General features: G+C 37.6%; 1 protein-coding gene across 1 annotated transcript in view; it reads right to left on the bottom strand.

Moving 5' to 3' along the window:
- Positions 1-15003, bottom strand: part of agap3 (ArfGAP with GTPase domain, ankyrin repeat and PH domain 3) — a 188696-nt gene that overhangs the window by 24412 nt on the left and 149281 nt on the right. Inside the window, exon 13 of the mRNA XM_047367259.1 lies at positions 13522-13677. Within this exon, the coding sequence (XP_047223215.1) occupies positions 13522-13677 (156 nt within the window). The remainder of the gene's footprint in view (positions 1-13521; positions 13678-15003) is intronic.

The raw sequence follows: 15003 nt of genomic DNA, 5'->3' as shown, positions 1-15003 counted from the left end.
AACTGGCTAATGAGATCTACTACACTTTTCCCTTGGTTACAGAAAAAACAAATTCAGCTGTATAAAAATATTTCCAGTTGCAAAAACATGCACAGTCATAAAGTAGAAGCAAAAAAATATTATTAAGATAGTACTGACTGCAGTTCTGGCTACCTGAGCAGACAACACAGGTAGCCATACGTTCATGTATCCAAATCCAAATATCAATAAATAAATGTTTTATATACCATTGAATAAATCGACAAAAGCAACAACATGAATGATTGATTTTTATTTTTTTTTAAAGCAATTTGATCATATGAGCAATTTTTGTTTTAAATTGGTCTGTACATTTATTTTATACTGGCACTTAACTACTTTGTTGTAATGGAGATGTTACATACAGGTAAAGCTGTATCTCTCCAATCACTGAATGACTGTGGGTAAAGATATTTGTTTGACCCACAAAACTGACCGTAACCTGAAAGAGCAGCAGCTGACCTGAGGATGTTGATTCCTCTTCTACGTTGCAAGTGCAGCAGATGCACCTCAGAGGGCTCTTGGACCAGATTAGCACCTCAGGGCTGTGGTGCTGAGCCCAGCTGTGTTGTCTATAAGGCAAACTCCATCAGGCATCTACTCTGTCTAAGCCTCTCAAAGCCCTCTGGAGATCGGTTTGACAAACCCTCAGAAAGGACTCAGCTGACAGCTCTTCACCTTGAGGACTCCATGTTTGATCCATTTGTCCGAATGCTCGGTCGGAAACGGCAACAAGGTGCAGAGGAACACAAGGTGAGTTATAGGTTTTTTTTCAGCGCATTGTGTTGCGCCGTATGCATGCGTCAGGCAGTCACTTAAAGAAGTGCTCGCCGTTCCCCGTGAATTAACGAGCAGTTGGGAAGAACAGGCCAAGGCGGTGCCATCTGTAAATGTCACAGGCACTGCTTGCTCATTTTACACATCATTAAAGCCAATATTCCTAACCTGTATCAGAGCAATCAGGAGCAGGCCATTACTGCGACAGGGGCCCCGGGGGAACCACGACCAAACTCAGAGAGGAAAGAGCAGTGAGAAAGAGAGAGATTGAGCACGCGTTCTATCTGTCTGACACACATACACACACACCCCTGCACACTTTCACATGCATGCTCAAACAAGCAAAGAACTAACTTCCAACAATGAACAAACACATGAAATCAGCACCGGTATTGCTGTACTAATAGCTAATGCATTAGCAACAGCGAAGAACGAAAACAGGGCCAATTATACAAGTATCTGTGGGCAGTGTGTATAGACCCCAAATGAGAATCTTGTTATTCCTTTCTCTTCATACTGTGGTGCTCAGAAAGCTAAGCCATTACAAGTGGAGGCTCCAGGGACAGCTTTGGGAAATGAGAGTGAGTCTGGGAGTGACAAAACAAAGTATTGAGATAAACACCCACCATTAGCACAGGCAGTTAAACCTCCATTTCCTAATCCTCAGCTGGACTCCAGAGGATATTAACCCTCAGTTTACTAAGGTGCAGGACAATAGGATGTTCAATGTAAACTAAACACCTCAACTAATAGCTTCTTTCTCTTCTGACTTAAAACCTAGAGTTCTTATAAAATTCCTTAAAGGAAGTAAAGAAAGGTACATTAAACCTGTGAGCAAGCTGTCCAATAAGAGTTTTACTAATAAATTTTCAATCTTGCACAAATCCAATCTTTGTCCATTTATTGATCACCCCATTGTGAGCCCTACCTGGTCGCAATGAAAACGACACTCTTCCGTGTAGAGGCAGTCATTCAGTGGAGAAAACTCCAAGTTAGCCATTTTCCATGTCAGTGAGGTGTTTAAAACTGAAGTCAGTAAATGCACAGACGTAAGAATCTATTGTAAAGGAAACTATGTTTCTACATGTCGAGACATCTCTGTGGTTCATTCAGACCATGAGTGAGAGCATGGCTTTCAGCATATAACAGGAAGGCTGCTTTAAAGACAACTGTAAAACTGTAAACTGTAAAGCTTTTGATCAAAGGTTACAAAAAACAAGGATAGGAATTTGACCGACAAATTCTGATTGGTAGATTAAATTAAATATTACTAAAGGGTCAAAAGTCTGAACTGAAGGCAGGCCTGCAAAGTGGTTAGACTAGTTTCTTCAGGGCTAGGCTGTTTATCCTAAAATAAATATGGGTGTATTACACCTTTATTACCAACAATGTCATTGTAAGTCAGATTCTGGAAAAGCATTTGTGTAAGCACACATCAATAAAGCCTTGAGGGCCACATCTGTTCCATTCTGTATGATTCCTTATGGGGAACAGCAGCACCTTAAAAACAAAGCTCATATTACTCTTTACCAGCATTGGTGTTGGGCACAATACGTGCATGTATTCGTATTTGTAAATGTGATCCAACATTACAGGACCCGTTACAAGCGTCACTCTCTCTCAAACAGCCAGAATTAGTTTGCGCCCAGTGAGCGGCGGTAAAAAACCATAAAAAATGAACGCAAGCTACAAGATGAAGAAGCAGCAGCAACAGCAACAGTAGCACTAGCAGCACAGTAGTTGGGTAAACCGCTTAACAGCAGCGTGACTTTGAGCAGCAGGAGTAATAAACCCAAAAAATAAGAAGACAGACGGCAGCTGGAACCACTTAATGGCAGCGTGACTTTAGGCAGCCGGAGTATTTTGTCAAAAAGTCAAGTTGGCTTCAAGAGGAGTTGCAAAAAAATGTTTAACACAAGTAATTTCATAAAACATCTAAAAAATGCCATGACGCCGACACCAAGCAGTTTGCTAATGGTGGTGGGAAACAGCAAAAACCAAAATGCAGCAAACGCAGAAAAAAATTCAGACCTGCTGAAATAGCACATTCTACATGTTACGGTCTCTCGTTGAACAGAAGAGGACCCTTGGAATATACAGATCTGAACACGAGCCTCTAGATAATCTCAACACTCACCAGTGGGCACTTTCAGAAAAAAAACAATTGCTGTTCCGGCTCCGTTGGAAGAGCTAGAGTGAATAGTAAGCTATGCCATTGGTGTCGGTTGCCAACACTGCTGTAACCATGATCCTATAGAAAGAAACTAATCATGGTATCAAAACAATGAAATCGACCTTTCTTGCAGCTGTAAAGATTTGCTTCACTGATGCAGTGAAAAGCCGTCTCTACTGCATCTCAGATGTACTGGATCAAAGATAAAACTCTGTTTTGGTCTGCTTAGCATTTCAGAGAATATGATCAAAATAATTCATTATGATTCTTAAGCTTTTATTTAGTACTTGAATTGGTACTTGGTATCAGCAAGTAATAAAATGTAAATACTTGAAAATGTAAAATCTGGTATTGGTGCATACCTATTACTCCTGTGCTTTGACTGCAGTGCATACAACTAATGTACTAAAGTCCAATTTTAAGCTAACATTATTTAAAAACCTATGAGTGCTCAATATGCTTAACTGTCACAAATTAGAGCAGCCTAGAGTCACAAAGAAGACAAGTTTATCAGTTATAATCAAATTTACTAGAAGGAATTTGCTCATCATTACTTGTTGCAGACATTTGGCCTTCTATACAGAACAGATTTATACCTTTAAATATGAAGTCTGAGAACCATTTTACAACCAAATGAGGTCCGTTTTATTTTACAGCTACCTGAAAATCATCACCTTTAAACAATGCTTTCTAACTTTTTAACTTTCACACTAATATATAACTAAATATATTTTTCATAAGATTAGGTCCAGCAGATAAAATTTCCCAAATTCTGGGATATTGCTTAAAATTGACTCTTACTGCTAAATTGTGTGCATATTTACTTTTGCCGTTCTTAAAAGTATTTAAAATATCTGGAAAATCTGTTTAACAACTAAGTTACTTTGGCAAAAAAATGTCCCACTGTGGTTCATCTTCGGTGTTCTTTACTTTTTTGTATCAAGGCTTTTTATATAAAAAATAACAATATAATAATGAAATACAAAACTGTTATGTATTTCAATAGTTTTCTTGCTGACTTTGTATTAATTTCATCAAGTTATTTTTCATGATTTGCACTATTTACTGTTGTCCAGTTCTCCAACTTCTCTCATTAGGATTCTTTGCGCATCGTCCTGTAGACAACTAAATTGGGTGCCTCATAGCTGAAGGACCGAGCTCAATCTCAGTGATGACTTTTTAAACTCCAGAGCTGAAGAAGATTGAAGTTACACACCAACTGTGTGCTCTTCAGATTCAAGATCAAATAAAAAAAGCTTAAAATTGACCTTGCAGCCCCAGCTCTGTTTTGTGTCCTTAACAAATTGGCATCTCTCCCCAAAGGAATGGTGACTGATCTATATATTAAACTATATGCACATGTAAAAGAGCACAACTCAGACCAACAATGATGCATAAACTTACAATATGCTTCTCTGAACAATCAGGCACATTCAATTTAACCTACATATTACCTTGATTTTATTTGGAAAATAATGATTTACTTTGAGAGTACACTTTGTCTAAACAATAAATATATCCACATTTACTTAAAACTACACTGTCTGAAGGCAATTATTTAGGTTTTTGCAGTTGACATAGCAAATGAGATTACTCAAATGTTCAAAGTGATCAGACAACTTAAAAAAATCATTAAAACTAGCGAGTGTGTCTTAGAATGGTTAATTGACCCTTTTTCATCTAAGTCAACTGCATAAGAAAATAGAACTCTTATATTTTAAGAGTGTTGGCTAACCTCATAATAAAAGATCTAAAAGCTAATGTAAAAAAAAAATTCACACTCATGTCAATGAGAAAAGGTGAAGATGCTCATCGATTTGAGTTTCAGCTATTTTTATACCATTTTAAATAATAAGCTCAACTTGACTGCGATGTCTGTGATTTTAATGAATTAAATGCATTTTTCAGTGCATAAATTGGATTTTTAGCAAAGTGACTTAAGACTATATTTGTAGTGAATCTCTTCATAACTAAACTAAATTTAATTAAATCAATTGGTATTTCAGAAAATGAAAGTACTGCATTACTATTGAACTTAATTATCTACTTAACTGCCTGACACCCTCTGCTTAAACCGGGTGTTAGGCAATTTGCTTCAGTTGTGGCTGAGATAACCCTTAGGCTGTGGTCCAAATACAATCTCTAACTTAAATTTATTTACATTTAAAAAAATTTAATATATCAATTTGAATGGCGTATGTAAATGAATATATTATGGCAAGCTCTAATGCATATTCAACTGTTATCCCTAAAGGATTATTAGATATAGAGTTATGCTTAGTTATAATCTTTTTACCTGAAGTAATCTTAATATTTTGGGATGTCCCAGCCAGAATGTGGACTTGAATCTGATAGAGAATATGTGAACTGGGGTAAAAACTAAGGCAATGGCAAATTGGCCTTCCAGCCTCAAAGACTTGTGGCTCATCGCAAAAGAGGAAAGGTGAGAAATACCAACAAAAATATACAAACAATAAGGTTTTTATTGCTTTAGTGCTTTTCCATTGATCCCTGAGGATATCGTCATGATCCCAAGGTGTTTTATTTTTTTGTTGTGTGTGTATTTGAATTATTTCTTTGTTGTTTATTTTGTTCCTTATGTCTTCCTTTCTTAAACGTATTTCTCTGTGACCATTATTGTTGGGTGTTTTCCTTTTTAGTTCATCCTTTTGTGGTCTAGTGGTCCATTTTACATATACCTTTTTCTCCTTGATTTGTAGAGTCCTTGTTTATTGAAAATAATAAATAATATCTTTGTTAATTAGTCTCACACTAATAGCTGCTCTGCCTTCCCTCTGCCACAGCTGATCCACATCTTCTGATTGTTCTGCTGGTTGACATTCTTCCACACCTGCCTTAGTATTTAAGTTCCTGATTTCTCTTTGCTCGTCGCTGGTTTCTTCAGTTTATTCTGCTCTGGATTTCAGTACCCTGGCCATTCATCACCTATTTATTCTGCCAGCTGTTCCATGACCATGATTCTGCCTGTGACTACTGTTCTAAGTTTCTTTTGATTCGTTAAAATATAATTTTTTCCACTACTACGCCCTGCACTTCAACCACATCATGACAGAAATAACTGATTTATGACATGCCATCTTTTGATCAAATGTAATTAAAACGCATAAATACATTTTTTCACAAATGATACCTCTTGTACATTGTTTTATTATCTTTTGAAAGATGCCTCTTATTTGTAATCAGAAATAAACTTCTTAATTGACTGGAAATCATTTTTAATTTAAATTGGTCCTAATAAGTATTACAATATACAGTACATGGCATTCACAACTACTTTTACCTCAGATATGGCTACTCAAATCACTTTATGACTTTGATTTTAAAACTATGAACATCTTCCTGTTGTTGCACCCGCCTCCTTTAGATGACACATCTGTGGAATGCTGTTGAGCCTCCAGACGTTTCCTATTTTAACTGTGGAAACTGCATCAGTGTTACAAATAATACTTTAATCCGACCTACTAGAAAAGAAATGTCACAAATAATTTGGGATTCTGATTTAACAATGTAAGATTCATGAAATCATAATTTGAAAATTTAAATAACTATAGTAAAACCGGTTCCTTTTAAACAATGTAATGTGTTATTTTTTTATTCAACACAAAAACTAAACTTAATGCGAGTTAATTTACTTTAAACGTGATATCCCAGGACTTAAACATAAAGGCATTCAGACCCATCATTAGCTCTTGTTGTCTCTCTTATTCCTGTGACCTTAGCAAGAATAAATAACATCCTTCATAAAAACTTGAAACATCAGGAGCCTTTCATCACAATTTGCTTCCATTAAATCACTTCCATCTTTGATTCACACTAAACCCAACAAAACAATGAGCATTTGATGGTCTTTTTTTTTTTTTTTCAAAAAAAGAGAAATACATTAATGATGCTCTCTGACAGTCTGCATTAATCAGAAGGGCTCCCCCTGAACACAAGTCTTTATCGGCCATCGATTTTCCAGTGGGTTTATGGCGAGCGACACACGGAGAGAGTTCGTCGCCAGGCGGCTGCTGGGAAACACATTACGGGGCTGTCAGTTGTCTCGCCATGCATCCTGCATCATTCTTTAAGCACATGAGAAGTTCATTACAGCACACAGCTCTGACAGTGCATAGGATATTAGGGACTGAGTCCCTTGCACACACTCCTGATAAAAGTTTAGCACACTGTCCAGAAGAGACTTAATCTATATATGGCTTTACTTACAAACATTAGTTAATGGCTATTTGAAAGATCTGTTTTTTGTTCTGTAAATGAGAAAAATAAATTATAGGATGCAGGGGTTTAACAAGATCTTGTTGAACAAGATTTTACATCATTAAAGACCTCTACAGGGGTTGGACAATGAAACTGAAACACCTGTCATTTTAGTGTGGGAGGTTTCATGGCTAAATTGGACCAGCCTGGTAGCCAGTCTTCATTGATTGCACATTGCACCAATAAGAGCAGAGTGTGAAGGTTCAATTAGCAGGGTAAGAGCACAGTTTTGCTCAAAATATTGAAATGCACACAATATTATGGGTGACATACCAGAATTCAAAAGACGACAAATTGTTGGTGCACGTCTTGCTGGCGCATCTGTGACCAAGACAGCAAGTCTTTGTGATGTATCAAGAGCCACGGTATCCAGGGTAATGTCAGCATACCACCAAGAAGGACGACCCACATCCAACAGGATTAACTGTGGACGCAAGAGGAAGCTGTCTGAAAGGGATGTTCGGGTGCTAACCCGGATTGTATCCAAAAAACATAAAACCACGGCTGCCCAAATCACGGCAGAATTAAATGTGCACCTCAACTCTCCTGTTTCCACCAGAACTGTACATCGGGAGCTCCACAGGGTCAATATACACGGCCGGGCTGCTATAGCGAAACCTTTGGTCACTCATGCCAATGCCAAACGTTGGTTTCAATGGTGCAAGGAGTGCAAATCTTGGGCTGTGGACAATGTGAAACACGTATTGTTCTCTGATGAGTCCACCTTTACCATTTTCCCCACATCCGGGAGAGTTACGATGTGGAGAAGCCCCAAAGAAGCGTACCACCCAGACTGTTGCATGCCCAGAGTGAAGCATGGATCAGTGATGGTTTGGGCTGCCATATCATGGCATTCCCTTGGCCCAATTCTTGTGCTAGATGGGCGCATCACTGCCAAGGACTACTGAACCATTCTTGAGGACCATGTGCATCCAATGGTTCAAACATTGTATCCTGAAGGCGGTGCCGTGTATCAGGATGACAATGCACCAATACACACAGCAAGACTGGTGAAAATTGGTTTGATGAACATGAAAGTGAAGTTGAACATCTCCCATGGCTTGCACACTCACCAGATCTAAATATTATTGAGCCACTTTGGGGTGTTTTGGAGGAGCGAGTCAGGAAACGTTTTCCTCCACCAGTATCACGTAGTGACCTGGCCACTATCCTGCAAGAAGAATGGCTTAAAATCCCTCTGACCAGGACTTGTATATGTCATTCCCAAGACGAATTGACGCTGTATTGGCCGCAAAAGGAGGCCCTACAACATACTAATAAATTATTGTGGTCTAAAACCAGGTGTTTCAGTTTCATTGTCCAACCCCTGTATATGCTGTATCAAAGACAAGTCTCTTTCACAAAGTGCTATATAGATGCTGCCAGCATGAGACTTCATCTGATTTGGCATTTGCAAATAGTGCCAGATATAAAGGTGAGTGATTTAAGCATGACACGCTGTACCATTGTTTGAAACTCATATTTTGAAATAATTCAAGAAGTAAACCAGCTAAACCCACAGTTATACCATCATGCACAGCTGTCGCAAGAGAATTTGTAGGGAACGTAACGTCCCTTTTGCCTTTATAACCTTACTCAAGGTGTACTCTTACAGTGCTTTCATTCTAAACCTTTGAAACGCTTTGTACCGTGCCAGAGTGTGGTTTCTGGAGTGGATCACGTCGGTGTAAACCCATCCCGGATCCTAAAACAGACCAGAGAAACCTGGCACGGGTACAACTGCCAGTCTCTGCGTGGTTTATACGGACCCTGGAGCAGTTCACTTGCAGTGTGAGTGCATGCTTGGCCAGTGTACCAAAAGCTGAAAGAGAGGATATAATGTAAGAGCAGTGCATCTGAGTAGAAGAAGAGCGCGAATTCGAAGACCAAAGAGTTTGAAAATGTTTTGTGGGGCTACTTGGAGTAGTAATGAGGTGCAGGCGCACAACTAAATTTGAACACGAAAGTAGCAACAGAAACCGCGATGAGAGCTTTTTTCTTCTCGATCAGCGCAATAATGCTTCTGCGCACTGTGGACAAGCTGAAGATGATTTAGGCTCAATTGGGAGACATTGACATAGAGAACATTACAATAGTTGAGTCTGGATCGATTAAAAGCATGAATGGCCTTCTCCAGGTCAGGATGATTGAAAAAAGGCTTAACCTTGGCCAAAAGGCACATCTGAAAAAAGCTTGTCCTGGCCACAGATTCAATTAGATTTTTAAATGTAAAATAGATTTTTTAATGTACAATTCTTATCAAATTAAGTTTTTAACCCTGTTCATTAGATTAAATGTCAAAGCAAGACATCTGTAGTGGCGTTGCGGCAAATAAAATAAAATCAATTTTCCTTTATTTAAAAACCCAAAATTCTGACCCAACCAGTGTTTGACAGCAGTAATGCAATGCAATGGAGAATGGAGACTATTACTACAACCTGGCTTCAGAGACAAGTCGATCTGTAGATCATCTGCATAGCACTGAAGGGATAACTGGTACTGAGTTACAATAGCTCTATTGGCAACATATAAAGTGAAAATAGAAGGGGGCCAAGAATGGAACCTTGTGGGACCCCACATGAAAGAAGACCACTAGAAGAGGTACAATTGTTAATTTGTCAGGTAGGAAGTGAACCACTTAAGTGCTGTGTCACAGATACTGACAGTGTTTCAGTTGTGACAAAGGAACTCAATGATACACTCTGCAGTAAGGTCCAACAAAACCAGAACCACAGGGGACTTTTGATCAACAGACATAAATATATCATTATGTACTTTTAATAAAGCAATATCTTTACTATGACCTGCTCTAAAGCAAGACTGATTTTTTTTTTCAAAGATGCCATTACCCTTTAAAAAGAGTTGAATAAAACAATTTTTTTAAAACCTTGGAAAGATAAATTAGAATTGCATCTAAAATTAGATAAAAACGAGGGATCAAGGTGAGGTTTTTTTTAAGATGGGAACTAACAACAGCATATTTAAAACCAATTGGCATGGTTCCTCAGCTAAGACAAGATGACATTTGTTGTAAAATTGGTGCTAAATAAATAAACTGGATTGAATATACTTAATTGAATTGAATCTGAATCAAACTATCGTTCAAAAATGCAAAAAAATTTTTTGTCACATTGTTCAGTTAAACAGCCTCTTTATGAGATGTATGAGAAAGTGTTAGTGGTTGGAGTTTTCTCTGGCTGCTAAAGCATATAGTGGTGCAACAATGCCCTTCCCTCACATTGAGTGCACACTGCCTGACAGCTGGCTGAAAGAAGGTTGCTACACTTTTCATTAACAAGACATACAAATTCAGCTGCTTTGAAATATACAAAGTTTTAAAACTCCCAGTATTACTTTATAAAGAGCAGAATTACAAAAACAGATAATATTCTACAAAACAAGGCTCTTTTAAACTAATCAAGTATTTAGTAAGTGCTTATTAAATACTTTAAGTCTGTGTATCAGAAGAAAATAAAAACTAATACATTTCACAGATGGAATTATTACAACTGTAATGATTATATATTAACATCAGTAGAAATAATTATTGCTATTTTATGACAATTAAAAGCAATTAGATCATAAATAAATTTTTACCACATTTTTATTTGTAAATGTGTGCAAGTACTGTTAATCTGTTGCACCATGGGACAGAGAGAATCTCATACCAACCCATGCCTTTCTGAGAATATATCTAGATAACATCCCTTTTGCCGTCCTGGAGCAGACTCTAAGTACCGGCAGTGGTACATTTGGAAATGATGCAGCGACAGTTTCTCCAGGCTCCCTAGTACATCTCAGAAGTCCCATGCTGACCAAAATGATATCTCACCTTAAAACGCTCGTGTTGTTTTGATTTATGATGCTTCACAACTACTAAAATTCAATTTCAGCCTGCAGTGCATGCCTCTGATTGCCCTGTAAATGAGATAAACTGATAGCAATTTATTCAAGGATTCCACCTCTCCTCTTTTTTTATTCCTTGCCTACTCTCTCTCTCTCCTATTCTTTTAACAGGACATGCAGCTCATACCCTTAGAATTGGGTGAATCCAATATTTAAGCGATATGTCTGAATTGCGGAGCGTTCAGCTGAACAGACATGCTGATGCTAATAGAAAACCTTGCAGAGAAGAATACGATAGATAGAAAACAATGTGCATGTTTGATGATGTGAGAAACATTCGGAATCTGCCTCCTCTGGTCTGATTGCTCTAAAGCTTCCTCCTCAAAAAGTCCAGGAGTAAACAGAAAAACCGATGAGGTTTGAGGATGTTTGGTAATGCCAGCTGTCACTCAGCTAAAAATGTGTATGTGCCATGAGATATGCATTAATAGCTAAGTAATGTCAAATATATCTCATTTAAGAATGCTGTGAGTTGCAAGCTGATTCTGTACATACAAACAGCTACAGCTCATGACATACTGTCAAAATATAAATGATGATGCCAAATCGTGAATATTAAAGTATTTGGCCCAGTATGACTACTGAAACAGAGGTTGATATCACCACATAAGACTTTAGTAGCACCACTTATCTCACACCACTTATCACGGTGATGCTGATGATGTTCCCTCTGTACAACAATGTGGTCAACAGACCCATTCAGACTTTAAAGAGGAGCTGTCAGAGACAAGGATAAAAAAGTATAATGATTATAAATGCTAAGCCCCATTTAGAAGGCGTCAATGCCATTGTTGTTGTTATCCAGCATATCAATCTTGTTGATTGATCATCCCGCTCGGGTGACATCAGTTTTATGGCCTCTGAAATGCGTCTCAGTGTTTTCACAATGCCATCCAATTAGGGTGCTCCATTCATCATTGGGCTGAGGAATCATTATTAATTGGGTGGAGAGCCGTCTGCCACTCCCCTGCTGAGGACAGCCACATTCACTATTCATGCAACGGTAAAATAAATTGGGGCTGCGCAGGGGGCCGCGTACAGACACAAAACTATACACCTTTATGTTCATCATACACACATAAAGTCAGAATCTTAATTGTTATGTGGTCTTTTTTAATAACAACAGGTTGTTTTTTTTATTCAGAAGTGTGATGATCACAGGAGTGCATCTCTTAGAGGTTCTATCCAGTGGTTTATTTTTTCAATAGCAGTTATACACAAACAAAAACACAACTGGTTAATGAAGTGTGAGTTTCTACTGCCTAAATTGCACAACATACAAAATGCACTGACGAAAAAAAAATTAAAATTCTGCTCTGTGTGTATTTAGGTTGATGATGTCACAAGATGAACATGGAAAAGCTAATCAGCTGTTGCTAATAAACGCAACACGTTTGACAAATGTCTGCAGATTTTAAGGCATTTGTGTCCCATTCCAGTCTGTACTGGTCCTCTGCCAAAACTGTTTTTGTGTGTTTTATTGTTGCCAAATGTTCTGTAAATTCATGCTGTATTCTCACTTTTGACAAAAGGTTTGCTGCTGCCATACACAGCATATGTAAACACCTTTGAAGGAGGAGTTTGATTGAAAACAAGCAATTTTGATCAGCCTTATAGCCTGCCTGATGTCAATAGCCTTAGGTGCATGTGACTTGAAATAAAATAATAAAACAAACAGAAAAACTGACCATGACATGCTCTGTAGGTGAAAAAATTATATTAAAAGTGAGTTTAACTGTCAGTCAGTCAGTCAGTCATTTTCTACCGCTTATTCCATAGTGGGTTGCGGGGGAGCTGGTGTCTATCTCCAGCAGTCTATGGGCAAGAGGCAGGGTACACCCTGGACAGGTCGCCAATCCATCGCAGGGCAACACACAAACAACCACGCACACACTCATTCATACACCTAAGGGCAATTTAGAGAGAACAATTAACCTAACAGGCAGGTCTTTGGACTGTGAGTTTAACTGATTTTACAAAAAAGTCTAGCTAGGAGCTTCATGCAAAATGACAACATGTATACAAAGTCTAGTTTATAAGGTTGTAATGTGCTGACAGAAAAATAAGTTTAGGTAATTAAGAGGAAGCATAATGACAACGTATATTGCTTAGCTCAGATCTGACCTATCTTTGGACATATAATAAGAAACAACCAGTAATAGCAAAGTTGGGCTGTTGTGTTTTAAAGGAAAGGAAGATCCAGTGAAGAAGCAATTTAAATATGTGTGCCAAATTTGCATTGGTGAATGTGCATGCTCAAATTTTCTTGTTTTCTATTGCACTAAGAAAATCACCTTATTTTTTCTAATTAGCTTTGTAGGTGTTTACAGTTCAGAAAACAAACAGTAAAGCAATGTCTTTTTTCATACCATCATTGCCCGCCGATACGCCATCTGGCTTTGTGACGCCTGTGCTCTTTTTCCGCCTGTGTTTTTTGCGGTTAGCGTGCGGAGAGGGAGGTGGCTCAAGTTTAGGACTGGTGGCGCTGCCCATGCTGGAACTCGCAGGATCGCTCATCCCATTGGCTGAAAGAAGCAAAACTTAATTAGTAAAAATAATGCATGTTTTCTATTTTCTGTCCAGGAACATTTCGGGCTAATGGCTGATTATTAAAAAAAAATCTAAGAACACTGAGGTTTGAAACATCATTAATACTATAACGTTGAAAAAGGTTCATGCATGAACTGTAAACATATCCAATCTGTCATCCTCAAGATAAAAAAAAAAAAAAAGTAATTCACCAAAATTCCTCTGTAAATGCATTTGATAAAATAATGATGAATTGCATCAGTTTTGGTTTAAAATTAAACAAGCATTCAGTAAAATGTCTTCTAATTGATTTGTAGCATCATGCTTGCTCTGAGAGGACTGTTTTTGTAAGCGTGAATGCACAAGTTGCTAAAATCCTAGTTTCTGAACGAGCTTAATAAGTTATGGTGAGTCTTAAATGTGAGACACATACAGTATGTACATGCTAAATTTAATTATCTACATTTAGGCGTTACAAAAAATCTTAAATATAACCTGATTTTTAATCATAGGTTTAATGTCTTAAATTTATATTCCCCCTTTCTTCTTCCACTGATTCTTTTTTCCATTTTGTTTTTTTTTAATTTAATGACAGCAGTCATTTATTCCATGTATTGTAATTCTGGCTAATGAATTAGGGTGTTATTGTGCTGTGAAAAAAACTATAACGCTCATGAAGTTATCACCCACATTAAAATGTACCCACAAACAAGTGAAAGAAATCTTGTAAAATTGGCCTATTGAAATAACTCCAAATGTTATGGTTACCTTATCTACTATGAGCTCCTTTAGGAGAGTACATATTTAATGAGGTCTGGCTTGAAGAAGTGTATTTAAGTGCCATCAAAAACATTACTTTGTAAAAGGCGCTAAGGTTAGGTAACCTATGAGCAAAAGCAACTGACTTACATGTGACACAAAAAATAGGCCTAGGTAATTTCTCAAAGCTAAAATGTACTTAGTTACTAAATGAGTTTAGTTATTGAGTGAGTAAAGCTATGATAGTAGCTTAAAATTATTGTTTGTAACATATGTTGGTCATATATTTCATTCATAATGGTCTAAAAATGGTTCTTAAACAGTTTAAATCTACGGATCCCATACACAAAATCCTTAACATTTAAGGTTTTTCAAACACTGGCTTAGAGAAAATGGCTATAATTAACTTAATGCAGACGGTAAATATGCCTCCAGCTTCTTACATTTCTTGCTCCCTACCAACCTGCAAAGGAGAGTCCAGTGTAGAGATGTATCGATCTGAATTTTGTAGAAGATTTTCATTTCTTGGTGTTTCTAAGGCTTTTATCCTGATTTTGCACAAC

The sequence above is a fragment of the Girardinichthys multiradiatus genome, chromosome 6, assembly GCF_021462225.1.
Source record: "Girardinichthys multiradiatus isolate DD_20200921_A chromosome 6, DD_fGirMul_XY1, whole genome shotgun sequence".
Classification (NCBI taxonomy): Eukaryota; Metazoa; Chordata; class Actinopteri; order Cyprinodontiformes; family Goodeidae; genus Girardinichthys; species Girardinichthys multiradiatus.
The sequence above is the reverse complement of the archived record's forward strand: the minus strand, read 5'-3'. Positions and strand labels throughout refer to the sequence as shown.